This window comes from Aquila chrysaetos, chromosome 11, assembly GCF_900496995.4.
Source record: "Aquila chrysaetos chrysaetos chromosome 11, bAquChr1.4, whole genome shotgun sequence".
Classification (NCBI taxonomy): domain Eukaryota; kingdom Metazoa; phylum Chordata; class Aves; order Accipitriformes; family Accipitridae; genus Aquila; species Aquila chrysaetos.
In genome coordinates, this window is record NC_044014.1 from 43,506,356 (window position 1) to 43,532,833 (window position 26,478).

Sequence of the window (26,478 nt, forward strand, 5' to 3'; positions counted from 1 at the left end):
GGGTAGAACGGCGTCAATAAGCCGCCGCGTCATTGGTTCGCCCGCCGCCGCGCCCACGCGGGAGCATGCCGGGCGCTTATTGGGCAGGGCGAAACAAACAAGCCGGTAGCACCGGCGCTCCCTATTGGGCGGGGACGCCCCTTATTAGCACTCCGCCTCCGGATTGGACACAAACGGACGAGCCCTGCGGTTACCGCACTCTACTGGCTGCTTCTCGGGGGCCACGCCCCTCACCGAACCGACCCTTGGGCCCCCCCTCACTCTGCAGGGACCCCTCACCCCCCCCAGGCCTATACGGACCCCAAGACACCCCCCGACCCACCCTATAGGGGTCCCTGACCCCCACACACCCTATAGGGACCCTGAGACACCCCCCGACCCACCCTATAGGGGTCCCTGACCCCCCCACACCCTATAGGGACCCTGAGACACCCCCCGCACACACCCTATAGGGGTCCCTGACCCCCCCACACCCTATAGGGACCCTGAGACACCCCCGACCCACCCTATAGGGGTCCCTGACCCCCACACACCCTATAGGGACCCCGAGAGACCCCACACACACCCTATAGGGGTCCCTGACCCCCCCACACCCTATAGGGACCCTGAGACACCCCCCGCACACACCCTATAGGGGTCCCTGACCCCCCCACACCCTATAGGGACCCTGAGACACCCCCCGACCCACCCTATAGGGGTCCCTGACCCCCACACACCCTATAGGGACCCTGAGACACCCCCCGCACACACCCTATAGGGGTCCCTGACCCCCCCACACCCTATAGGGACCCTGAGACACCCCCGACCCACCCTATAGGGGTCCCTGACCCCCACACACCCTATAGGGACCCCGAGAGACCCCACACACACCCTATAGGGGTCCCTGACCCCCCCCCACACCCTATAGGGACCCCGAGACACCCCCCGCACACACCCTATAGGGACCCCTGACCTCCCCCCCCACTCTATAGGGACCCCGAGACACCCCCCCACTACCACTCTATAGGGACCCCTGACCCCTCCTGGCCCTATAGAAACCCTGAGACACCCCCTACCACTACCCTATAGGGAACCCTGACCCCCACCCCAGCCCCTATAGGGACCCCAAGACATGCCTCCCATAGCCTATAGGGACCCCTGTGTCCCCCCTATAGGTGACCCCCCCCGCCCCCGGCAGGACCCCCCCCATTCCAAGGGGGGGTCCCCAGGGCCCTGCTCCCCCCATCAGGCCAGAGAGGAGGGGGGAGAACATTACATCCTTTATTGGGAGATGACCCCCGCGGGGGGCAAGGAGGGCCCCCCCCCCACCCCACATCCCCCCCCCGCCCCGCTCCCTGGGGGGGTCAGACAGCAGGCAATAAATAACAGGGAAGAGGGGGGGAAACTGCCCCCCCCCTGCTGCAGACAGTTTGGGGGGGCACCCAGCCCCTTCTTCCTCCAGCCCCCCCTCCTCCAGCACCCCAAAAACAGTCCTGGGGTGAAAGCCGGAGCAAGGCGAGGGGGGGGGGGAACAGGGTGAGGTGGGACCCCCCCCCCCCCCAACTCCCACTCGGGGCAGGGGGGGGCAGAAACGCAGCAGAGACCCCAAACCCCAATAAAGTGCCAAACTCTTTTGCTGAACCCCCGTCCTTTGGCGGGGGGGGCACCCCAAACGGCAGCGGGAAGGAGATCCAGCACCCCACGCTCCCCAAAGGTGCCCCCCCAGCCCCCCCAGCAGGGTTTCGGCAGCTCCCCGAGGAAGGGGGGGGGGGGGTGTAAGGCCGTAAATCCGCCCCCCCGCCGCCCTCCCCACAGTCTCATTCACAGTGTTCGGCGGGAGAGGCGTGCCGCAGCGTGCCGTGCCGCGCGGCGAGGATAGGCACAGGATGGCCGGGGATCCGGAGCGGGATGGACACGGCGTGGCTGGGGGGTGTCCCACGGAGAAGGGGGGATTCCCCCCCCCCACCTCAGGTGCTGCTCTGCCAGACGCTCACCTCGACAGCCCGACGTTTCCTCATCCCGTGCCGAAAAGCCGTCGGGAAAACCAGAAAGCAGCATTGGCATTCGGTCATGGCGTTTTGGGGGTGTCCCCCCACCCCAATCCTGGCAGCAATCCGGCTCAGCAGAGGCTGAAGACAGAGGGAGCCTGAGCCCGGTATTTCTCGTGGAAGTTCTTGAGGATGGGGACGAGGTTGTGGAAGGCCGGGCGGAAGGAAGCCTCTGCTTCCCAGCAGTTCTTCATCAGCCGGTAAATCTGGGGAGGGGAGGGAGGGAAGGGAGACAGAGAAATGTCCAGAGGCAGCACGGCCACCGGGATTTCATGGGGAATAAGCAGCGGGGGCTCCTCGCTTCCGGAATTCTGCCCGCAGCGTTCGGGCCCCTGACTTCACCTGTCCCTCCTCTTCCCCGCAGCAGTATGAAGGCTTTCCCATCTTTCCTCTTTACCCATTTTCCTCCTTCCCCACCCTTTTCCCCTCCCCTGTTTTCCTCCTTCCCCAATCTTTTCCCCTTCCCCATCTTTTTCCTCCTTCCCCTTCCCCACTTTTCCCTTTCCCCATCTTCTCCCCTTCCCCTTCCCCATCTTCTCCCCTTCCTCATTTTCCTCCTTCCCCATTTTCCTCCTTCCCCATTTTCCCCTTCCCTCCCCCACTTTTCCCCTCCCTACTTTTTCCCCTTCCCTTCCCCATTTTCCCCCTTCCCCATGGGCCGGCGCGGCCCGGCGGAGTGGATGGACGGACGGACGGACAGCCAGCGGGACGCAGAGCCTCACCTCGCAAGGACAGTCCTTGGGACTCGGCAGCCTCTTCCCCCTGTCCAGCAGCTCAATCAGCCTCAGCACCGTCATCTGCCCCTGCGTCGCCCCGATCATCTCGATGAATTTCTGTGGGGAAAGAGGGAAAAAGTCAACCTCAACCACTGGCTCGGCAACCGCTGCTGCGGTAAAGCCGGCATCGCGGGACTCACCACGGGAGGGCTCTGGCTGGAGTCGCAGCGGGTCAGGAGCTCGTAGAGAGTCACCCCGAAGGACCAGACGTCGGACGCGTAGTAAAACTTACACTCCTTGAGGCACTCCACGGCATACCTGCGCGGTCGAGGCCGCCGGTGAGCGCCGGCACAGCTCGGCACGCGCCTCTGCTCACCGTACCCAATTCTGACGCCGTCCTCCGCTCGCCCCAAACCACCACCCCCCCACGGTGAGGGGAGCCGCGCTCACCAAAAGACGGGGCTGTCCCCGTCCTCGCAGACGCGGTAATACTCGTGGCCCTCGGGGATGGCTTTGGCTAAACCGAAATCCCCGATTTTCACCACGTTTTCATTCTCCAGCAGCACGTTGCGAGCGGCGAGGTCCCTGTGGATGTAGTGGAGGGAGTGCAGATAGGCCATGCCCTGCAGAAGGGGGAAAAGAGGGGGGTCAGAGCCATTTTGGGGGGGTCAGAGCCATTTTGGGAAGCAGAGGAGCCCCCAAGAGAAGCCGGGAAGGTTTAGGCTTTACCTCGCAGATCTGCTGGGCGAAGAGCAGGATGTGGGCCAGGCTGACGTTGTGCTTGGGCAAGTAGTCGCGCAGGCTGCCAAGGGGCACGTACTCCATGATCAGCTGCACGATCTTCTCTCCTGGAGGAGGAGGAGGAGGAGGAAGGCAGCGTGTGAACCTCGTGGGGAGAGGGGAACAACCCAGAGACATCCCAAACCCCAGCCCTCTGCCAGGAAGGGGATCCCCCGCCACAACCAGCCACCAAAATCCTTGAGGAATTGGGTTTTGAGCGTCTCTGCGCCAGCACCGGGGGTTGGACAATGCAAGCTTGGGCTCTGCCGTTGGCATTCAACTATGACGCCAAGGGAAATACTCGGACGGGGGAGAGACAGCGACTGCCCCGCGGCTGCCACTGAAGTCACCACGCATCCTCCCGGTCACCTTACCCTGCTCGCTGCAGCAACCCTTGTACTTGACGATGTTTTCATGATAAAGCGTCTTGAGGATCTCGATTTCCCTCTTCCAACTGGTCAGCAGCTGCTGGCTGCAGCCGGATTTGAGTGATTTGACGGCCACCATTTCCCCCGTCCCGTCGTTCGTGGGGTCATAGCAATACAGGCTCACCTTGCCAAAGTGACCCTGGCAAGGAGCAAGCACAGAATTTGAGATCCTGCCAGGAGAAGCTTTCCCAGCTTCCCCACACCAAGAACAGCCTCTTTGGAAGCCCTCTATAGGGGTCAATAAACTTCTCGGACAGAGGGGAAGTCCTCATTGAAGACAGATTTAAAATATAAAGACTTTTGACCCTCATCCAAATGCAGATTCTTTGGAAATCAGGCCGGAAAGAGGCTGGTTCACCCAGAGGTGACCGGAGCGTATGAATCACGCAGCAGCGCAAGGCACCGTGATAACCTGCTACGAGGGAAACATCCTCCCGACCAGCTCCGAGCCCCTCCGCGCTCCCCGACCCACCCAAAAGGTCTTAAGTCGCCCTCGTCGTTATCAGCTCCGTGGTCCGTTGGGGATATATCGTATCAGTTCCTTCAGGGATTTAGAATCATAGAATCATTTAGGTTGGAAAAGACCCTTAAGATGATCGAGTGCCATTGTTACCCTGGCACTGCCAACTCCACCACTAACCGTGTCCCCAAGCGCCATGTCTACGCGTCTTTTAAATCCCTTCGGGGATGGTGACTCAACCCCTTCCCTGGGCAGCCTGTTCCAGTGTTCGACAACCCTTTGGGCGAAGGAATTGTTCCCAATATCCCATCTAAACCTCCCCAGGCGCAACTTGAGGCCGTTTCCTCTCGTCCTGCCGCTTGGGAGAAGAGCCCGACCCCCACCTCGCCACAACCTCCTTTCAGGTAGCTGTAGAGAGCGAGGAGGTCTCCCCTCGGCCTCCTTTTCTCCAGGCTAAAGCACCCCGGTTCCCTCAGCCCCTTCTCTTGTCCTCCAGACCCTTCACCAGCTTCGTTGCTCTTCTTTGGACGCGCAGTCCCACCTCAGACCCTGCAGAGCCCGTTAGAGCCGGGGCAGGAGATCGTGGAATCCCGGGACGGTTTGGGTGGGAAGGGACGCTTGGAGCTCAGCCCGTCCAACCCCCCCTGCCACGAGCGGGGCCGTCTTCACCGAGGTCAGGGTGCTCAGAGCCCCGGCCAGCCCGGCCCCGAAGGGTCCCAGGGACGGACGGGGCATCGACCCCCTCCCTGGGCAGCCTCTGCCAGGGCCTCACCCCCCTCGGCGGGAAGAATTTCCTCCCTAGAGCCGGGCTGAATCGCCCCTCTTTTAGCCGAAAACCCTTCCCCCTTGTCCCGGCGCTGCCGGCCCGCCGAAAGAGTCTGTCCCCGTCTTTCTGGGCAGCGCCGCGAGGTGCAAGAAGGTCTTCCCGGAGCCTTCTCCCCTCCGGGCTGAACACCCACAACTCTTCCAGCCCTCGGATCAGCTCCGCGGGCTCCTCCGGACCCACTCCCGCAGGTCCCTCTCCTTCCTCTGCTGAGCACCCCAGAGCTGGGAGCAGAATTCCAGAGGGGGGTGGTGGGTGTCGAGATGCCACTTACCTCCCCCAGCTCCCGAATCTTTTTCAGGTAGCGCTTCTGGAAGACGGTGGGGTCCGACACCGGGAAGTCAGGGTTCACCGAGGTGACGTCTACGAGGTCTGGAAATGAAAGGGTGTTGAGGGGAGAGCGGAGGTCGCCCCGCCACAGAGATGCTTTGCATGTTTTCTCTCCCAACCCCTGCGCCCCAAAGAGTACCTTTTCTTTTCCCTTTTTTCCCCTTTCCGTGCCTTTTCTTCTCCCTTTTCTACGTTTTTCCCCTCTTTTTCCTTTTTTTTTCCTTTTTTTACTTTTTTCTGTTTCCCTCTTTGCCTTTTTTGGCCTTTTCTTTTGCCTTTTCCCTTTTTTACCTCCCCTTTTGCCTTTTTTTTGCCTTTTTTGGCCTTTTCTTTTTCCTTTTTTTTTCCTTTTTGCCTATCTTTGCCTTTTCCCCCTTCCCCCCCCCTTTTTTCCTTTTTCAACCTTCTTTTAAACTTTTTTTTTAACTTTTTTGCCCCTTTTTAACCTTTTTCTCTCTTTTTTGCCCCTTTTTTCCCCCTTTTCCCCCTCATCCAGGACAAAAGAGTCTCCGCAGCCACCCCCACCCCGCCACTGCTGTGGCCCCGACCGATTCAGGGTGCGGAGGGAACAATGGGGCCATAAACACCATCCCCCCACCCCACACCCCCGAGAAACCAGCATGCCCCCGGCTGTGGAGCCTCACTGTGTGGCTGGAGCTGGGTGAGATCCCGCAGGATGGTCCGGAAGGACGGCCGCTCGACGGGGGTGTAGTTCAGGCACTGACAGATGAGGTTGGCCAGCTCCTTGCAGGACGGCTCGGGCAGGCGATGCCTCTTCTCGTAGAAACGTTCTTTCTAAGAGAGAGGAAAGAAAAACCGGTCTCAAACAGGGCCGGATCCATCCTGGAATGGAATAGCTGGGGATGGAGGGAGAGGAGAAGGCAAGTCACCTCCGAAGGAGTGCGCTCCTTGAGCGGGACATCGGCGTCGAAACAGATTTCCAGCAACGTGGTGCCAAAGCTCCATTTGTCAGCTGCGGTGCTGAGGTTTCCCACATCCCGGACGCATTCTGGGGCGATCCAGGGGATCCGGTCCACACGCTCTTTGGGAGAGGGAAGGCAAAGTGAGGCGTTGCTGAGGATACAGCTGAAAAGACCCCATGAACACAGCGGGGGGGGGGTGGGGGGTGGGAAAAGCTCCCTGCAGGATCCCAGCCATCGAGAAGCTGCTATGGGATTGTCTCCAAAACCGGCCACCGTCACAGAATTTGCACGTCCACACATTCAAAATGCCATATATCGCAAAAATTAAGGTCTGACAGGCAGGCAAGACCTTGTCAAAACAGCTTAGGCACAATCCACACTATTCATTAGCTACCTGGGCTGCAGGAGGGGAAAAAAAGCACCTGGATTTTTGGCTCAGATCGAGCTCAGGTCCAGCCCCGCTCAGTTTGAGCACGGGATGAGTGTATACCTTCTCGAGAGAGCACCGTAAAGCTGACTCCGGGGTCGCTGAGCTTCACAAAAGGCACGGATCCATCTTCCAGCCCCTTCCTGGCCAGCAGGATGTTTTTTGCACACACGTTGCCGTGCACCAGGTTTTTGTCCTCCTGTGAAAACAAGGGGATACGGAATCTTGTGAGAAACTCCCGCTGGTGCCTCAGCACAAGGTCAAGTCTATGGATGACACAAGAAAATAAAAAGGCAGGGCTCCTGGCTCTAATTACCTGTGTCACCTCCCTGTCTCATTATCCCTTTGCACAAAGCTAAACCCGGGGCGGAATAAAAGGAACGCGAGGATTACCCAGCGCTGGGGTGCATGCCCTCACAAGCAGCTAGTGAGCTTTCCTAAGCTGCTGGCCAGAAGCCCAGCGAGCAGAGAAGGCAGCGTCCTCATCGGCGGCTCTTCTTGGCTCGCACGGCCCCAAAATGAAGCCACAAGAACTGGGATTCAGCATTTGAAGTTCACGTGCGCTACCTCACCCGCTCACCTCCAGGAAAGAGAGAGCGAGGACAGGTTTTGTGAGGTGCAGGCAGGGCATGTTAATGTTAAAAATCTGTTTATCTGCTTGGAGGGCAGAGGAAAGCGTGGCAGATCCTCCCTGCCACGCTGCCGGCAAGGCCCAGGGGCGCAGCTGGAGCAAAAGGTGCTCGGAGGTGATCTCCGGCACGGTTCCCTGCCGGAAAAACCCCAGCTCCCAGCCCCATTACCAGGTAGCTCAAGGCACTGGCCAACTGCTTGGCCACGGTGATTTTCCAGCCCACGGTGACCCGGCCTTTCTCTTTCCGCAGCAGCACATCCAGAGGTCCATGTTCCACAAACTCCTCCACCATGATATCTGCGGAAGACGAAGATATTTTCCTCAGCCCAGCCCTTGGCACGGCACAGGAGCCGATTGGCCCGGCTGGCAGCGGCCAAGGGAAAGGCACCGGCACAAGGCGAGGCCGGCTGCGGCAAAGGGTTGGGGGACAGCCCCATGCTTACTCTCGGAACCTCGCACGCAGACTCCGTGCACGAAAGCCAAATGGACGTGCGACACTTGGCTCATCAGGCTGGCCGTCTCAAAAAACGCCTGCGGGGAGAGGAGAGAGAGTGTCATGAAGGCGGCGGGTCTCTCGGAGCATCTCGAGAGTGGCTTGGAGCCATTTTCCCCCCTGTCCCAGCTCCCCTTTCCCCAGCCCAGGTGGGGGCTCACCAGGGCGATGTCTCTGTGGCTGGGATCCAGGACTTTGAGGACCACGTGCATCTCCCGGCTGTTGTTATTCTGCTCGGTGGAGAAATACTCGGCTTCGTCGTCGGCCCCGGTGGTCCCGCAGACGTTCAGCACCCCATCGTAGATGTTTGTGCGGGTGCCCTGCCCCAGGTGGGCTCGCTGCAGGCAGACGGAGAAGGCACACGGGTGTCAGACCTCCAGGCAGCGTGCATGGGGAAGGGGGGGATTTTCAGCCTCGCACGTGCGAGCCGACTCTCCCCGCTTCCCTCCGTGTCACCTCCGCACGCCGCTGTGGATGGCGGGTAAGAAATTGCCTCCTGCCCGAACCATGCTGCCTCTGAACAGCTCTCTTCCCCCTCTCATTGAAGAGGGAAGGAATAAAGCGCCAAACCAAACTGCTCCACGTCTCTCTCCTCTTTGCACCAGGGGTAGCATCCCCCCGATCAGGGGAGCAGCTTCCTCCGGCCAACGTATTTACCCACAGGCCCCCATAAACCCCGCTGCCCAGGAGGGCAGAGAGCACAACCTGAGTGATCTCGTTCTTGCGGATCTGGTGGAAGCTGAGCTGGGTCAGGTTAAGGATCTGCTTCGTGCTATCCTTCACCTTCCGCGTGATCAGCAGGTCCGAGATCTCTGCAAGAGGAGGGAACAGACATACGCTAAAGCCCCTGAAACTACCGGATGCCCTTGTTCCTCGAGTCCAACGGAGGGAAGATCATCCATCCTCATACCTCCTGGTTTGGGCGGACAGCATCTCTTCACCGTGAAGCTTTCATCGCCAGATTTGAGCGTGCAGCCCTTGAGTACATCCAAGAGCTCCCGCAAAGTGGAAAACTCCCGGTCCCACCCTTCCAGCACAAAGGAGTTTCCTTTTTTTTGGATCCGGAATTGCCTGTACTTGAGGGCTCCCTGCACCCCAGGAGCCTAGGAAAGACAGCGTCAGGACAGGCGTCGCAGCTCCCCGTCACCCAGAAAGCTGGCAGCTCAGACCGGGCGCAGCCCAGCTCGTTCCTAATGAGACGAGCACCTCCCGGACCTCGCCATTCCCAGGAATGCTGCACTGGGAATTGCATCTTACCTGCTGGTGGCCCCTTTTCACTACGGAAAGAATCATTCTGTTGAAGTCAAGGACACTCCAGCGGATGATGTAGAGGCCTTCTTCCTGCTCCTCCCGTCGTAGCTTGGCAAAAACAAACTCCTCCCTGGCAGCAAGGAGAAAGGGGAACAGGTTCAGATAAGCCCCAAGGACACGGCACATCCTCCTTGATATCCCCAGGCCCTCCGTCAGGAAGAAGGCACTTACTGCATGGGCCCGTGGATGCCGTTCAAGATGCTCATCACGAGTCGCGGCGGTGCCACTTCGTGACACAGGTAGTGGCTGGAGTCAGCCGTGAGTCGGAAATAACCATCCACCAGTGAAACCAAGGAAAGCGCGCTCTCAGGGGATGGGAGAACCACTTCCTGGGAAAAGGGAGGGGGACCGAGCGTGAGAAGCCACCGAGCTAGAGGGTGAGCAGCCCAGAATCCACCTATCCCTCTGCCAGCCCAAGGAGGAGAGCGTAGAACTCTCGGTTGTTGGCATTAACCCTGGAAAAGATCCTTGTTCTTTCCAGCGCTGCCTCCTCCAGTCTCTGAAGCGCAACTACGGGCTCCCACGTACGTCGAGATGGTCAGCGGGGGCAGCTGGGAGAGAACAAGTCCCACTCACCAGGCACTTGTTGTCCTGCCGGTTGATGCTGACCCTACAGTCCTTGACGACAATGTGTGTGATCTCCCGGAAATCACAGAAATGGACCCACTTTGGCTCGCTCCGCTCTGCTGGCTGAGTCGGCCCCTTGGGCTCCAGCTCTTTGTTTCTGCTCTTCCTCCCAAAATACCCACGATGGGAGAAGTTCTCGATGCTCTGCAGAGGCGGAGACAGAAGGGCATCAGTTCCAACCCTTCCTGCTGCTGGGAAATGGCACCACTAGGTCGCAGTGGCTACTGGCCAAACTGGGACAAGCTGAAAAAGAAACTTGGGGTGCCAGGAGAGCCCGAGGAAAAGCCCAGGAGCACGAGCTAAGGAAAAGGAGCCAGCGTGGGATGGGACTTGGATGGAAAAGGCTCTTCCTGCCCAGCAGCGGGGAATGCGAGCACCAACCTACCTCTACAGGCATGGGCCGCCACTGGATCCCGGTTGTGCCGGTGACGAGGACTTCGTGGGTGACAGGTCGGTCCTTGGGGAGCAGCGCCTGCCCGTGCTCCAGCTGCGAATGTCCCCCGTTAACGTACAGCTGCACCTTTTCACCCTCGGAGGAGGTCTCCAAGGAGAGCACAGGGAAGAGCTCGCTCCCAAAGCGAGGTGCGAGGTGCTCCAAGGTAGCCAGGTATTTGTACATGATGTCCTGCACTGTCAGCTTGCCGGTGCTGACCGTGTGTCGCTGGAAACGCTGCACAAACTTCTTGAAGACGTTTTTCATGCGGAATTTGGTCAGGTAGTTGTTCTGCTGGATCTGGCGGTAGAAGGAACGTGGGATGCAGTCCTTGAAGCTGTGGAGGAAAGGAACAACCGGTCAGCAAGACCTCATGGGTGCCTACAGCAAAGCACACAGCCGATCTCTCCATCACCTAAAACAGCCCCAGACTCACTCCTGGTGAGGAGGACAGAGAGGAAAGAGGGTGAGAAACCAGAATAAACCCTTCAAACAACCCCAGAGCAGAAACTCCCCAGCCCCAAGGCTGCGAAGCCAAGCAATCACCTGTATTTTCTGGCCACTTCCTCAAGGGAGATGCCTTTTTTGATGGCGATGTGCGAGAGGTGAAGCACGGCCATGCCCAAGCTTTCGTTCTTGAACCTCTGGATCTCCTGTTCAGTCTGGAGGTCTTTCAAAGACGCGATGTCATTGATGAATTCAAATTTCCCCTATTAAAGAGAAAAAGTTGAATAAAGGGGGAGAAAAAAACCCTGCACTGACTTCCAGAGTGCTTTTTCTTGTCTTTTTTTATTTTAAAGGTTAATGGGATCCCCCTCAGCTCGGCTCCCAGCCTCCCAGGGAGGCTTCAAGCAGGACAAAAGCTTTCCGAGGGCAAAACTACAGCTGTGTTTGTCCTCTAAACAAAGCCCTCGCAGATGGAAAAACAGATCTTGACAACAGGGCTGAGCCGAATCCAGCCAGATCAAGAAAATCACCCAGGTTTCCACAACTCCAGGTGCGACCGAGCCTCCAGCCCTTCAGCCTGGTTCGTTACCTGCTCAAACAGATACTCGAAGGACGATTTGTCGAGCAAGGCTCCTCCTTGCAGCTTCTCATCAGGGGAATCGCTCTGTCGGGGCACATTGCGATAAACCGCCGGTTCCTTGTCGTTCATCCCATGCCAATTCCGAAAGTAGTACCTGGAGGGGAGAAGGAGAGGAGAGCGGTGCTCGGCTGCGGGGACAGGAGGGCGGTGGTCTGTCCCTATGCTCCCTCGCAGCTGAAAGCGGCCGAAAAAGATGTCCTGGTTTTGCCTCTAAAGACAAACCCGGGTCCAGTGGCTGCCCTGGACCTGCTCAAGGCTCATTTTACCCATAAATCTGCTCCTTCCATCCAGCACAGCTGCCTGCCCCTTCCCCAGAGGCTGCTGGGGGACTGGAGCCAGGTCCCAAAGAGGGTTTTGCAGAGGTTTTGTCACCGGCTGTCTCAAGGGGACAGAGGAAAGGACCAGCAGACCAGCAGCAGAGAGCTCTGTCCTGCCCCAGTGCAGCCAGGGGCTGCACTCTGGGCTCAGAGTGGTGGGTTTTAGGTTTGGGTTTTTTTTTTTTAAGAGCCAAACTTCTTGAAATCCCACTGCCAACACGAGAACCAGCCACGTCCTCAAAAAATGTGACCTGAGCACAAGGCAACAATTCAGACACCAGGAGGCAAAGGGGAAGCAACCTCTTCCTGCCACCAAAACGGGTTCCTTTAAGCTTTTTCCTCTACATTTTATGACCAGCTGTGCCGTACAGCACGCCGAATACGACCCCATCAGCAGAGCTTCATGAAAGGGACCCTAATTAACTCTGGCTGCAACCAATCCTGACCCACAAACGCCTCTTTAGCAGCAGTGCTCCCCACAATGCCGTTTCGCAGCCAAGTTTTCATGCTGCCAGCCCAGGGGCCCCAAAAAAATGAGAGCAGCTGGGGCGAGGAGCGTCCCCCCCACAAAACGCCACATCTAAAAAAACATCAGCACAAAGAGAGCTCTGCGGGCAGAGTGAGTTTCCGTTCCCACCGCTCAACCCCCAAAGCCGCATCTCTGCCTGCGGTTAACACGCCGGGGTTATTTCGGTGCTCATGCTGCAGGCGCCTGCGCCAGCCAAGTGCCATCAAAACCAGAGCCGAAGGAAAAGGACTTTCTGGCCCAAAAAGTCAGAGCTCTGCAACTTATCCGCGGTCAGAGAGCTACGGATCACGGCGCTCTCCTCCTGCGGGGCCGAGGGATGCGGAGGTGCTGGCCACGAGGACTCAAAGCCTTCCTCCCTGCACACTGGGAAGCGTGGCTCCCATTTCAATCTTCCTCGGACAACACGGTAAAGCTACGCGTGCAACGATGTCCCGGCCAAGCACAGGAGCCGGCTCGGTGCCTCGGAGACCGTTTTCTGCTGCACAGGTTGCGTTTGGCGCGACGGCCGGCTGAGGAGAGAGGCCTCGGCCCGATACGCCGCGGTTCCCCAGGAAGAAGAAGGTATTGCAAGTCGTTTGAAACAGGCTAATAAATCTCCAAGCCAGGTTTTCTGTTTCTCCCTCGCTTTTACCTTCGCTATGACTCAGACACCATGAAAAAAAACAAACCCAAAAACCCCAAAACCAAACCAGCCTGAAAAAGCTCTCCTAATAAAATCGCCAGTGGCAATGTTTTGGGAGGAAACACTAAGATCGTCGTCCCCGTCATCTCCAGGGAACCCGAGTATCTCACAAAGACATCTACAAAAAACAGCTCTCGCCTTCCTGGGAACCCAGCTGGCAATGCCACAGCCCAGGGCTTGCTCCGAGGAGCCCTTGGGTGTTTGCTGTTGGTCTCAAAACACTTCAAAGGGGACATTGTCCCGCTCGGGGACAGAACTGAGAGGGGGAAGCACAGGCTGAACCAGTCAGGGAGACGGAGGGTGAACGGCAGAGGAACATGAGGAACTGGGAAAGGAATTTTTCCACACTGAAGGAGAGGCAGGGGCTCCAAACACGTCCTGTTCCTCATTTAATCCTTCCGAGTCTGATTTAGACCAGCCCTGCTGAGTTTGCTAGGTTCCCCAACCCTGTGCCAACCTCCGCAAACATTTTCCAGGCAAATCTGGAAACAGGTAACCCAGGGGCAGAAAAGCAAGCGACGTTATTTCCAGTGCAGCCCTATTAAAGCCTGGCATGTCTCTGCTCCGCAAGCAAGAGGAGCTTGGCAGCTCCGCAGGGCTCCAAAAAACACTGCAGCAGGGGTCGGAGGGGAGGGAACCGTCCTCACCTCATGCGGAAAAGCAGGTTGAGGTTGGTGTCTTTGCTGATTTTGAAGAGGTGGTTGGGCGGGAGCCAGACTCGGCTCTGGGTGTCATAGAGGGCGAAGAGGCTGTAGCACAGCGGCGTGATGCCTGCGAAGAAAACACGATTCCCCTGAGGTGCTGTCGAGCCCGCAAAAATTCACAGTCGATAGAAAAAAAAAACCCCAACCCTTTCTTCACCCCTTTCTTCCCAACCGCTCGCTTCTTCTGGCAGCACAAACCCATCCACGCTACTGACACCCCACCTCCAGGGACCGAGACGTCCTCCTCGTCCCCGCTCGCAAATGTCAGAGGCAGGATAGTCTTTAAAAACGCCATTTAAAAGAGAGCGGCGCGTCTGCCGTCCTTCTGGCGCGCTCGGGGAAAGCCAGCTGGCCAGGGGAGCCTCAGCAGCTTTTATTCCAAAGAAACCGCCGTGCAGAGCTGCTTAGACTGCAGCAAGGGGAAGGGAAGTTAATAAAACCCATGGAAAAGGTGAACTGAGTGATTTGCCAGTCAAACCTTAGGTGAGAGCTAAAACCTTTGTCTAAAGGTTAGAAGAGACACGAGCTACCCTTAATTCAAACCAACACAGCTGTGAAATGGCCCCTCAGACCAGGAAAAGCCCAAGCGCAGGTGCCCGGCACGATTTTTGCAGCCCGCCGGGAGAAATCCATGGCGAGGGGAGGCAGAGTGCTCATTAAACGGGGATGCTGATGAGTCAGAGGTGAAGTAATTGCTCTTCAACTCATCACGCTCCAATAACTCCCAGACCCGTTGGCCTGAGCCTTGGGGTAGAGCCGTGCCACACCGCTTCTCAGGAACTCTGGAGCAAGCGAGGATGCCCAAATTACGACAGAAGGATTTGCTAACAGCCCGTTATCGGGAAGCTGTTGCTTAAAAACAACACAAGAGCTCAGATTTTTCAGATAAAGCAGCTTAGATGGACCCAGAGATTGGGAAACTGGAAATTTCTCAGCCCCGGGACACAAGCCGGTTGGGTATTGCGGTCTCAGACGAGAGCTGGAGTTCCCCGGCGCTCACCGATCCTTCGTGCGAGGTCGATGCAGATCTCCTCGGCACTGAGCGTGCCCTGGGCGTAGGTCTGGCACCGCTCCTGCTCCTCCTCGCCACTCCAGTGCAGGCAAACCTTCAAGCCGCCGCTCGCCGAGAAGCAACAGCCTTCGGCGTCCGATTCGCTGTGCTTCACCGTGCATTGGCAAAGAGACATGGCGACAGCCCCCGAACACGCCCCAGCTGGAAAGAAACAGAGAAATAAATAAAAACAAGTGTTAGCAAAGTGCAGAGCGCCCCATCGCCAGTCTCTCCCAGTCGGGTAACTGGGCGCCCTCCACTCCGACACTGGGGTTACACACCTCGCCGTCAGATGAAGCATAACTCGGTGCCGAGCTCTGAAGGCGGTGCGGGAAGGGTGGCTGTTATCACCTGGGACGGGGGGGAAGTGATCCGTCAGTGAGACCGGGAAAGCCGGATCCCTCCGGGTCTCCCCACCCCACAGCGCTGGCATCGCTCCCACCCTCCCAGTTCTTCTCCCCAGTCTCTCCTGGCAAAATCCAGCACTGATTCCCCAGCTCCTTTTTTGCTGACAAAGGCCAAGCAGATCTCACTGCCGCAGCTCGACTTCCTCCAACGGCGATAAACACCGCAGGGAGCTCTCACTCAGGGCCAGAACTCTCACGTGCCTTCGCTCTCTCGGCTTAGCGAGCTCGCAGCAAGCTTGCTGCGCAGCCGAGTGGGGCTTTTCGCCTTTTAAACGAACCCAAGGCTGCAAGAGAGCCGTGCCAAAGCTGCGCCCTCCGTCCAAACAGCTCCACCGTGCCATATCGATGCCGAACACGGCATGGAGAGAAGGACCCGGCGACTTTTATCTCCTGCTAAGGGACAGGATTAGCCCCATGCCGCCATGCCGTGATATGGCAAAGGAAACCAACCTGCAGAGCAAACCCTGGCACTTTGGGTGGGTCAAAAGCCTTTTCGAGCATCGTGCTCCGCTCCCCACGTTCCCGTCACGAGGGTTCCCTCCATCCCACACCCCAGGGAGTGAGCAGAGAGGTGAAACAAGCAGGTCTCGCCCCAAAAAGCCGCTGTTTTGGGTGCGGGGCGACGTTTGCCTGGGTTACAAAAAAATGAGAGGTACCAAAAGAAACCCCTTTTTCCAGGAATTGTGTGCCAGGGTGGGGGTCTTCCCCCTTCAGGAAAGCGCCTCTCCAGATCCTCTCAAGGCAAAGCACGTGACGGCATTACTTCAGCTTCCGCCCGCAGGCGCGGAAAGATCCCGAAGCCAAACCTTGGCAGATTTCCCCCAATTCCCTCCTCGGGAGGAGAGCAGAATCCGAAAGAGGCGGCTGCTCCATTGGCTTCCTCATTTCTAAAAACCAGGGGAAGCTGGCGGAACTGGTCACAGCACCCTGAAGCGGGTCAGCGGAAGCTCAGCACCCCCAAAAAAATGATAAATAACCTTTAAAAGGCACCTTTTTTTTTTTTTTTTTTTTTTTTTGGCATCCGAGCTCACTGCTGACAGTGGGCGCAGCGAGAGGGCTGAAATGGGGATTGGGATTGAAAAATGGGATCCAGAGCAATATGGATTTCCCCCAGCAACAGGTTGGCAAACAAAATAAATGCCCCGGCCCCTCCTGCTTGGAGAAGCCTGAGGGTTCCTCGCGCAGCAGGATCCAACCTTCCCCTTGCTATTATCCATAATGGGGGCAAATGCTGACAACGCAGGGCACAAACCTTCCCGATTTCACCCCGATCTCGGCCTCCGCAGTCACGGTTTCTTCCACCTGGGCGTCTCAGGCTCCAAGCACAGGCCTGGGGATGGGGGGGGAGAGGGAAGCGAGTTACGAGCCACGTTTTGCAACCTCAGTGCGGCTGCACTCCCAAAAGACGCGGCCGGTGAGGATTTTGCCGCTCTCTGCTCGAGATTCGGCACGCGTTCGGCTACGGCAAAGACTCGGGTCACCACCGGGGATGGATTTTGACCCATTTCAGGCTCTCAGAGGGGGGTTCCCCCCTCCCACACACACAGCCAAGCCGCAGCCCCTCAAGCCTCTGGTCACATCCCCGTGCCGCTAATGGCGCCCGCTGGTCCCCATTTTCCCCTCCCGATCCCGTGTTTCTGAGCAGGGAGCGGCGTACACACGTGTTTTCTGCATGTTCCTGGGGCGGTGGGACAGAAAACCGCCTGGCCACCGGCATTGCCTGGCATGGGAGGCTCAGGGAGCTCCCCCCTCCAGGAGCTAAAAGCGGCAGCAGGCTTTGGTCATGGGGCAGCCTAAATGGGGTGCAAAGTCCAGCGCTGGCTGGGAAAGACGGAAGCGCCGGGGCCATGGGGACCACCCGCCCCACGGCAGCACGGGACGGGGGAACGCGGGCAGCTGCCGGTTGGTGCCGGTGCCGCTTCCCGCAGGCAGCCGAGGCCTAACGCCATGCGACCGTCCCCCCCGCTTCAGCCCCCCGTTATCCAGACCCTCACAGCCCCCAGCCCCACACATCCTGACCCTCTGCATCCCCCAGCCCCACATATCCTGACCCGTTACACCCCACACATCCTGACACAGCCCCCCCAACCCTGAAGCCCCCAAGCCCCATGTATCCAGAGCTTCCCCCCATCTCACAGCCACGCACGCCCTGACACCCACGTGCCCCATACCGCCGGGGCCCCCAGCCTGAAATCCCCCGAGCCCCCATATCCCCCAACCCCACATCCCCTGACATCCCCCCCAGGCTCACAAACTCCGACCCCCCACTCCACATATCCTGACACCCTCAGCCTAAACCCTCCTAGCCCCACACATCCCGAGACCCCCACCCCAGACTCTCTTAACCCCACACACCCTGACCCCCCCCAAGCCCCACACACCCTGACCCCCAACCCTGAGCCTCCTAGTGCCACATATCCTGACCTCCTAGCCCCACATATCTTGACCCCCCCCAGTCCCACACATCCTAACCCCCAACCCTAAGCCTCCTAGCCCCACATATCCCGACACCCCCACCCCAGAGCCTCTTAACCCTGCTCATCCTGACCCCCCCAGCCCACTGACACCACATCCTGACCCCCCCCAGCCACCTGACACCACAGCCCCCCCCCCCCCCAGCCCCCTGACACCACAGGCCTGGACCCCCCCCAGACCCCAGACCCCCCTCAGCCCCCTGACACCACAGGCTCGGACCCCTACCCCCAGCCCCCGGACCCCCCCCAGCCCCCTGACACCACATCCTGATCCCCCCAGCCCCCTGACAGCACAGGCCTGACACCCCCCAGCCCCCTGACACCACATCCTGATCCCCCCAGCCCCCTGACCCCACAGACCCGGACCCCCCCAGCCCCCTGACACCACATCCTGATCCCCCCAGCCCCCTGACCCCACAGACCCGGACCCCCCCCAGCCCCCTGACACCACATCCTGATCCCCCCAGCCCCCTGACCCCACAGACCCGGACCCCCCCCCGCCCCCTGACACCACATCCTGATCCCCCCAGCCCCCTGACCCCACAGACCCGGACCCCCCCAGCCCCCTGACACCACATCCTGATCCCCCCAGCCCCCTGACAGCACAGGCCTGACACCCCCCAGCCCCCTGACACCACAGGCCCGGACCCCCCCCCCGCCCCCTGACAGCACAGGCCTGACACCCCCCAGCCCGCCCCACAGCCCCCTGACCCCACAGGCCCGGCCACCTCCCACAGGCCCCCGACCCCCCCACACACCCCAGATCCTGCCCCTCGCCCCTCCCGGCCCCCCCCGGTCCGGCCCGGCCCCCCCCGGCTCGTACCGGGCCCCGCTCCCCGCCGGCCCGGCCGCCGCTCCGGCTCCCTCCGCCCCGCAGAGCCGCCGCCTCCCATTGGGCCCGAGAGACGCGCGCTGCCATTGGCCCTCCGCCGCCACGCCGCCACGCCCACACGCCTTCGCCCCATGGGCGGGGCGCCGAGCGCTGCCCCGCCCCGCGAAGGCTCGGCGGCAGCGGCTATTGGCTGAGGAGCGGGGAGAGGGCGGAGCCTGAGCGCGGTAGGGGCCACAGCTGGATGCAAACCAGAGGGGGCGGGGCTGGGGCGGGCGCAGCTGGAATTAAAACGGGGGCGGGGCCGGGCACAGCTGGATCCAAAACAGGGGGCGGGGCTAGGCCAGGCACAGCTGGATCTGGGGCACAGCTGGATCCAAACCCAGGGGTTGGGCACAGCTGGATTAGGGACACAGCTAGATAGAACCCGGGGGCAGTGCTGGAGGGAGCACAGCTGGATCCAAACCCAGCAGCGGGGCTGGCACAGCTGGATCCAAACCCAGCAGGGTGGAGCTGCAGGGGGCACATCTGGTTTAGGGACACAGCTGGATCCAAACCCAGGGGCGGGGCTGGATTGGGGCAAAGCCCAATGCAGCGAACAGCTGGACAGTCCTGGGCACAGCTGGATCCAAACCAGGAGGGGGGGCACAGCTGTAAGGGCTCACAGCTGGATCTAAGCCAGATGAGGGAGGGGGCCACATGTGGATAGAGACCCAAATTGGGCAGGGGGGGGGTGTGTCTGAACTCTCCCCCCCTCCACCGCCAGGAGCTGGCGGGGGGGGGGCCCCGCAGCCCCCTACTCCCCCCCGCCAGGGCTCCGGCTCATCACCATCACCACCCTCCATCCCCAAACTGTCCCCCAACCCCCCCCCCCATGTCCCCCCCCCACTCCACACCCGGCTTCTTCAATCTCTTTATTCACCGCAACAGCCTCGCTGGCACACGCCGTCGCCACCGCCCCCCCCGCCCAGCGCTAACCGCCGCCATTTCATCTCTCCCCCCACTCCCCCCAAAACCTCCCACGTCCCCCCCCCCGGGGCTGGGGAAGGGGGGGGGGGGGGAAATGGGGGCACAAACAGCTCAACAGACGTTCACCAAAAGTCTCTACGGCGTTTTAAAGCGAGGGGGGGCAAGAGAGGGAGGGGGACGGGGGGAGGGAGAAATCCCTTGACGCCTTTTTTTTTTTATGCTTTACACTTTTTTATGCTTTACGCCTTTTTTTATGCTTTACGCCTTTTTTTTTATGCTTTACCCCCCCGCCCCCCCTAGCTCACACACTTCCTTTCTCCTCATCGCCGTTTTCCTTCTTAATTTCTTCGTAAACGCTTTCGCCGCCTCCTTTCTCAGCTCCCTCCCCTGTCTTGGCGTTGGGGACCCAGAGCCCCGAGTCGATGCAGCGCTGCATGTGGTATTTGGCCTCCTGGAAAGTAAATGGAGGGAGGGGGGGGGCTCAGGGGGGGTACCCGCTGCCTGTTCTGGCTGCCCTGCCAGACTAGGGACCCCCCCTGGAAGCCCCCGGGGTGGAGAAAGGAAAAAAATACTCACGGTGGGATCCATTTTGCTGATTGTGTCCTGCAACATCTGGACGTCTTTTACGTCAAAGCATTTCTGCAGCTCCTGCAAGAAGGGGGAGGACACAACGACACATGAGGAAACCCCCCAGGCATTAAACTGCAACTAAATTTTGCCGTTTTACCCCCCGCCCCCCCCGCAAAAAAAAGCACAGGGCGATACTCACAGGCGGCAAGGATTCGTACACCTCCACGGGGTCGAGCCCGCCGGGGCCCAGGCGTTTCTGTCGCTCCTCTTCCTCGTATTCCTTCATCGCCTTCTCGATACGAACCTTGGCTCGGCCTCGCACCCGTTCTTTGAAGGCTTCCAGCTCGTCGTTGAAACCCTCCATGTACTGCTGGTCAGCTGTCTGCAAGGAGAGGGGAGGTAAGGGGGGGGGGGCAGGGGGGTGTTTGCGTCCTCCTGGACCCTCGTTTCTACCCCCCCAATCCATCCCGGGGTCCCACCCGGCTGCATCTCTTCACCCTCAAGCTGCCGAAAGCCATCGCGGCACGCAGCGGGGCCGGGAAGCTGGAAAATTATCTGCTTTGGGGAGGTGGGGGGGCTGGGGGGGGTGATTCTCACCTTAATTTTGGTGAAAAACTGCCTGAAACAAGCCCTGGGATCGACCTTCAGGCTCTTGGCCAGCTCCAGGATGAACTGCATGACGATAGTCTGGTGGGCAACCTGCTCCATCAGGGCGTGTTTCTGGTGGGAGGGAGAAAACGGACGTGAGGACCGCACAAATTCACCCATCTCCACATTCCCCACATCAGGGAGGTCGGGGGGGCTGATCCCCAACCCCTTTTTGGGAAAAGAAGATGCCGATGGGCAAACGATGTGGATGAAGGGATCGAGTGCACCCTAAGTTTGTAGATGACGCCCAGCTGGGCGGGAGCGTGGATCGGCTCGACGGTAGATCCCTGCGGAGGGATCTGGACAGGCCGGATCGATGGGTTGAGATTCAACGGGATGACAATCAACAAGGATCCTGCACTTGGGTCATCCCAACCCCCACAAAACGCTATCAGCTTGGGGGAGAGGGAGGGGATTCTGCCCCTCGAGTCCAGCGAGACCCCCCCCGGCAGTCCTGCGTTTGGATTCAGCAGCGTTGGGTTGACGGTCGGACTCGATGATCTTAAAAGTCTTTTCCAACCTAAATTATTCCGTAATTCTGCTCCCAGCTCTGGGGTGCTCAGCAGAGGAAGGAGAGGGACCTGCGGGAGTGGGTCCGGAGGAGCCCACGGAGCTGATCCGAGGGCTGGAAGAGTTGTGGGTGTTCAGCCCGGAGGGGAGAAGGCTCCAGGAAGACCTTCTTGCACCTCGCGGCGCTGCCCAGAAAGACGGGGACAGACTCTTTCGGCGGGCCGGCAGCGCCGGGACAAGGGGGAAGGGTTTTCGGCTAAAAGAGGGGCGATTCGGCCCGGCTCTAGGGAGGAAATTCTTCCCGCCGAGGGGGGTGAGGCCCTGGCAGAGGCTGCCCAGGGAGGGGGTCGATGCCCCGTCCGTCCCTGGGACCCTTCGGGGCCGGGCTGGCCGGGGCTCTGAGCACCCTGACCTCGGTGAAGACGGCCCCGCTCGTGGCAGGGGGGGTTGGACGGGCTGAGCTCCAAGCGTCCCTTCCCACCCAAACCGTCCCGGGATTCCACGATCTCCTGCCCCGGCTCTAACGGGCTCTGCAGGGTCTGAGGTGGGACTGCGCGTCCAAAGAAGAGCAACGAAGCTGGTGAAGGGTCTGGAGGACAAGAGAAGGGGCTGAGGGAACCGGGGTGCTTTAGCCTGGAGAAAAGGAGGCCGAGGGGAGACCTCCTCGCTCTCTACAGCTACCTGAAAGGAGGTTGTGGCGAGGTGGGGGTCGGGCTCTTCTCCCAAGCGGCAGGACGAGAGGAAACGGCCTCAAGTTGCGCCTGGGGAGGTTTAGATGGGATATTGGGAACAATTCCTTCACCCAAAGGGTTGTCGAACACTGGAACAGGCTGCCCAGGGAAGGGGTTGAGTCACCATCCCCAGAGGAATTTAAAAGACGCGTAGACGTGGCGCTTGGGGACACGGTTAGTGGTGGAGTTGGCAGTGCCAGGGTAACGATGGCACTCGATGATTTTAAAGGTCTTTTCCAACCTCAGCATCTCTACGATTCCCTGATTCCCCGATTTCTGGCAGGAAAAGCAAATCAGCTCGCGGCAGAAAGGCCAGCGAGGCGGGGACGACGCAATCCCGGCACAAAGCTGGCAGGAGGAATGGGTTTCATCCCGCTTTCTCACCTCTTCCACCTCCAGATCGATGCACCAGATGACTAAGTAATTAGCCGTCTCCTCGCAAACGAGGTGAGGGTTATCGGAGAGATATTTCTGGCTGTCGTCCCAGCGCCGCAGCATCCCTTCAAAGCAGGGCAGCCCCAGTTAGCAGAGGAAGGTTTTTTCGCTCGTTAAAAAAAGAACAGCCTCTAAACCTCATCAGCAAAAAGGTGGAGGGGGGGGGCAGGGGGAGAGATGACTCATCCCAAGTTTAAATTAAACCCCCCCCAAATCGCGATTAACGAAGGCAGCGCACGAAGCTTTGCCTCAGCTGGGCAAGCGGGCAAAAAGAAAAAAAAAAAAAAAAAATCTTGTGAAAAACACGTCAAATCGTCAACTGTTCACCAGAACGAATGACTTCCCAGCTGCTCCCAGCAGCAGGGAGGGGGGGACAGGGGGGTTCCCTGGCTCAATGGCTGCAGGGACCCCCCCACCCAGGAAGGGGGTACCAGGCCCCCCCCGAAACCCTCCCTGGCACTCACCAAAGTGTTTGATCTGCTTCTCGTATCTCTCCACGAAGGTTTTGTGTTTCTTCTCTTTCTGTTCCTCCGTTTCCTCCTTCTCCTCCGGTTTGACGTTGAAGACGCTCTGGAGAGCAGAAGGACGTGAGCCGCCGGCCCAGCAACTTTGCGGGGGGGGGGGGGGGGCATGGACACACGGGGAGGGGGAGCTCCCCCAAACCCACCTTGCTGAAGCCGTCTTTGCTGAGAGTGTCGACGTTCCACGGCATGTTCTTCTCCTTCTTCTTCAGCTCCTCCAATTTATTCTCCCAGCTTTTCTCTTCGTTCTTCAGCTGCTGGGCTTCAGCCTGGAGCTTCTCCAGCTCCCCCTTCCCGCTCTCCGGATCCGTCACCTCCAACTCCTTCATTTTCTTCTGGCACTCGGCGAGTTTCCGTTTGCATTCCCTGCATCCTTTATCCAGCTCTTCTTTTTCCTTCTGGAATTGCTCCATCCTCTCCACTCGAGCCTGAAGGCGACAGGATGGAAACCACGTCAGGAGAGATGTTGGGGGCATCGTTAAATCTCTCCCACGGCCCTTCCCGGCCTCATTAGCCACGCTCTGGGAAGCCCCACACGCTCTCCCGGATCTGTTATCCCTGTGGAATAGGGTGAAGCACAAGGAGCTGCTATGAGGGGAGACCAACCCCCTCCAAAACACCCCAGTTTAGAGAAAAACTCAAGTCCCTCCATGCAGCTCTGGAGTATTCTGTTGGAATTGGAAGGGAACAGCTCGAGCAGCAGCTTCATTCCCTCTCCCTGCCAAATCAGGGCCGGCTCCGGAATACCACAGCTTCCGAGTCCCCGAGGATTTGGTCCGCTCCGGCTCCCAGAGAACGTGGGGCTGCACAGCCCCCCCCCTGCCCAGTTTACTGCCCATTCTCCGAGCTGGGAAAACCCCCCCTGTGAGAAGGTGTGTGGGGGGGGGTGTTATTGAAGCCTAACACCCCCGCCTCCAGCCCCAGGCAGGGGATGGTCCCGGGGTGACCAAAGCCCCGAAGGTGTCACCTCCCCAGGCCGGAGGGAACATGGGGAGGGTATGGGGGGGGCCTCAGCTGCCCCAACCCCCAGAAAGGCCGAGGACCCCCCCGGCATCTGACAGCAGCCCCTGAGGGGGCTGCCTGGGGCAGAGGGAGAGGGACTGTGCCCCCCCAGCCTGCTCCCCAAGGGAACAGGGAGACCCTGGACGTGGTGGGGATGGGGGGGAAGGAGCAGGAACCCGGGGGGGGGGGGCTGGTTGCCATGGAAACAGGGGGGCCCAGGGGAAGGGGGGTGTGTCACAGGGAACAACGCACTAGAGGGATGTGGGAGGTCCCCCCCCACCATGGGGGTGCCTGCAGCTGGTCGCCACGGGAACAGGGGAGCACCTCCCGGCCTCCCCATGGAGGGGGGGCCCCGGGGCCGGTCGCCATGGCAATAGGGGGAGCCCCCCCCCCCCCGCCCATGGGTGTCCCAGAGCCGGTCACTATGAGAACGGGGCGACACCCCCCCCCCCCCATGGGGGTCCCTGCAGCTGGTTCCCATGGCAACAAGAGAGGCCCCCCCCCCACTTTCCCCCTCCCCATGGGGATGCCGGGGCCGGTCGCCATGAGAACGGGAGTTCCCAGGGGAGCCGGGCCCAGGGCGGAGGTTGGCGGCGGGGGGGGGGGGGGGGAAGCTACGGCCGCGGGCCGCACCTGGTGCCGCCATCGGAAAAGGCTGGCCGTGTCGATGTTGGGATGAGTCTCGTCCTCATCGTCCGAGACCTCGATGTGGTCCCACACGCTGTAGTCCACCATAACGCGACCGCCGCCACCCCCCCCCGGGCCCGGGCCCGCCGCCGCCTCCGGCCGCTTCTGGAACCCTCCAGCGGTCGCCCCGCCTACTTCCGCCCGCGACGTTCGCCACTTCCGGACGCGCCGTGTGGCGCACTTCCGGTTGCGCCCTTACCCCCCCCCCCCACGCCTTCCCTCCGCGCACAAGTTAAAGATGGCGCCGGTTTTAAAGAGACACGGACGGCGAAAAAAGAGGGGGTGAGGGTGGGGGGCACCCCCCCCCACCCCGCTCGACGCCCCAAGGCCTGAGGGGGGCTGGGGGAGCCGTCCTCTCCCCTTCTCCCGCTGGGGTCTGCCCGGCCCCCGCCGCCGGGGAGGGTGGGCAGGGAGGGATGGGGTGTCTGGGGGACACGGGGGGGGGGACATGGCGCCTTGGGGACAGAGGGATGCGATGGCGTAGGGACTCGGGGACAGAGCGACATGGTGGCACAGGGACATGGTGGCAGAGTGGAATGGGGACAGAGGGACAGGGAGGGACATGGCGCCTTGGGGACAGAGGGACGTGGTGGCACAGGGACATGGGGGACATGGAGGGACATGGCGCCTTGGGGGGACAGGGAGATGGTGGCACAGGGACATGGGGGACGTGGAGGCAGAGGGACAGGGAGGGACATGGCGCCTTGGGGACAGAGGGATGTGGTGGCACAGGGACATGGGGACACCAGGACATGGGGACAGAGGGATGGGGGGGGGGGACATGGCACCTTGGGGGGATGGGGAGATGGTGGCACAGGGACATGGGGACACAGTGACTAAGGGGGCTCAGGGCCATGGGGACAGAGGGACATGGTGGCACAGGGACATGGTGGCAGAGTGAAATGGGGACAGAGGGACATGGTGCCTTGGGGACAGAGGGACACGGTGGCACAGGGACGTGAGGACACCAGGACATGGTGGCACAGGGACATGGGGACAGAGGGACATGGGGAAATGGGGACATGGGGACAGAGGGACACGGGGGGACATGGTGCCTTGGGGACAGAGGGACACGGAGACACCAGGACATGGTGACACAGGGACACGGTGGACATGGAGGGACATGGCGCCTTGGGGGGACAGGGAGGTGGTGGCACAGGGACATGGGGACAGAGGGACATGGGGACAGAGGGACATGGGGACAGAGGGACACGGGGACATGGTGGACATGGGGACAGAGGGATGTGGGGGGGGACATGGAGGGACATGGCGCCTTGGGGGGACAGGGAGGTGGTGGCACAGGGACATGGGGACAGAGGGACACGGGGACACGGTGGACATGGGGACAGAGGGATGTGGGGGGGGACATGGAGGGACATGGCGCCTTGGGGGGACAGGGAGGTGGTGGCACAGGGACATGGGGACACAGGGACACGGGGGGACATGGTGCCTTGGGGACAGGGGGACAGAGTGGCACAGGGACAGGGAGGGACATGGCGCCTTGGGGACCCAGGGCCATGGGGGGGGACACCGGCACATGGCCAGGGGGTGCGTGGGAGCCCCGGGGGGGGGTACCCGGTGCCGACACACGGGGACACGCGTGGGGCCGGTGCCGGGGGGGGAGCCGCTCCCGCTGCGTTTCCGCCGCCGCTGTCACCGGGCGCTCTCGGCGGCGGCACCGGGGCCGGTCCCGGGGCCGCCTCCCCCCCCCCCCCCCCCCCCTCCGTTACCCCCCCCCGCCGCCGCCGCCGCCGCCGCCAACAAAGGCGGGTGGATGCCGGGGAGCACCGCGGCACCGGGAGCCGGCCAGGTACGGCACCGGCACCGGCACCGGCCCCTTCCCCCCGTTGTGTGTCCCCCCCCCGGTACTGCCCCGGTCCTCGAGCATCCCCCCGGGGCAGCGCCGGGACCGGTGC

At 60.5% G+C, this 26,478-nt stretch overlaps 2 protein-coding genes across 3 annotated transcripts; both read right to left on the minus strand.

Moving 5' to 3' along the window:
- Window positions 1-1,256: 1,256 nt before the first annotated feature.
- On the minus strand, window positions 1,257-18,531 carry TYK2 (tyrosine kinase 2). 2 transcript variants are annotated; one of them, XM_030030666.2, is made up of 26 exons: window positions 18,484-18,531; window positions 16,439-16,516; window positions 15,061-15,130; window positions 14,729-14,941; window positions 13,672-13,795; window positions 11,446-11,590; window positions 10,956-11,119; window positions 10,362-10,746; window positions 9,926-10,120; window positions 9,521-9,678; window positions 9,296-9,419; window positions 8,949-9,141; window positions 8,744-8,850; window positions 8,200-8,376; window positions 7,989-8,076; window positions 7,715-7,842; window positions 6,978-7,113; window positions 6,455-6,606; window positions 6,209-6,359; window positions 5,509-5,606; window positions 3,898-4,090; window positions 3,473-3,591; window positions 3,194-3,366; window positions 2,944-3,061; window positions 2,750-2,860; window positions 1,257-2,233 (listed from the first exon to the last, which is right to left on the minus strand). In XM_030030666.2, exons 4-26 carry the CDS (start codon window positions 14,913-14,915, stop codon window positions 2,099-2,101), a joined length of 3,561 nt encoding a protein of 1,186 aa, XP_029886526.1. In that variant the 5' UTR covers window positions 14,916-14,941; window positions 15,061-15,130; window positions 16,439-16,516; window positions 18,484-18,531; the 3' UTR covers window positions 1,257-2,098. The 2 variants fall into 2 exon arrangements, with proteins under 2 accessions (XP_029886526.1, XP_029886529.1); XM_030030669.2 differs by lacking the exon at window positions 15,061-15,130.
- Window positions 18,532-19,390: 859 nt separating this feature from the next.
- On the minus strand, window positions 19,391-24,701 carry CDC37 (cell division cycle 37, HSP90 cochaperone). Its single transcript, XM_030031041.2, has 8 exons — window positions 24,509-24,701; window positions 23,020-23,301; window positions 22,817-22,922; window positions 22,302-22,417; window positions 20,626-20,748; window positions 20,228-20,410; window positions 20,035-20,106; window positions 19,391-19,909 (listed from the first exon to the last, which is right to left on the minus strand). The coding sequence occupies exons 1-8, from the start codon at window positions 24,608-24,610 to the stop codon at window positions 19,760-19,762; spliced, it is 1,134 nt and encodes a 377-aa protein (XP_029886901.1). The 5' UTR covers window positions 24,611-24,701; the 3' UTR covers window positions 19,391-19,759.
- Between the last annotated feature and the right edge of the window lie 1,777 nt (window positions 24,702-26,478).

Coding starts and splice junctions, on each gene's coding strand:
- CDC37 (XM_030031041.2), bottom strand. CDS start 24,610: ATGGTGGACTACAGCGTGTGGGACCACATCGAGGTCTCGGACGATGAG. Junction 23,302..24,508: donor TTTTCCGATGGCGGCACCAG/GTGCGGCCCGCG, acceptor TGTCGCCTTCAG/GCTCGAGTGGAGAGGATGGA. Junction 20,411..20,625: donor AGTTTTTCACCAAAATTAAG/GTGAGAATCACC, acceptor CTCTCCTTGCAG/ACAGCTGACCAGCAGTACAT.
- TYK2 (XM_030030669.2), bottom strand. CDS start 14,915: ATGTCTCTTTGCCAATGCACGGTGAAGCACAGCGAATCGGACGCCGAA. Junction 7,843..7,988: donor CTGCGTGCGAGGTTCCGAGA/GTAAGCATGGGG, acceptor CGTCTTCCGCAG/ATATCATGGTGGAGGAGTTT. Junction 2,861..2,943: donor CCAGCCAGAGCCCTCCCGTG/GTGAGTCCCGCG, acceptor CTTTCCCCACAG/AAATTCATCGAGATGATCGG.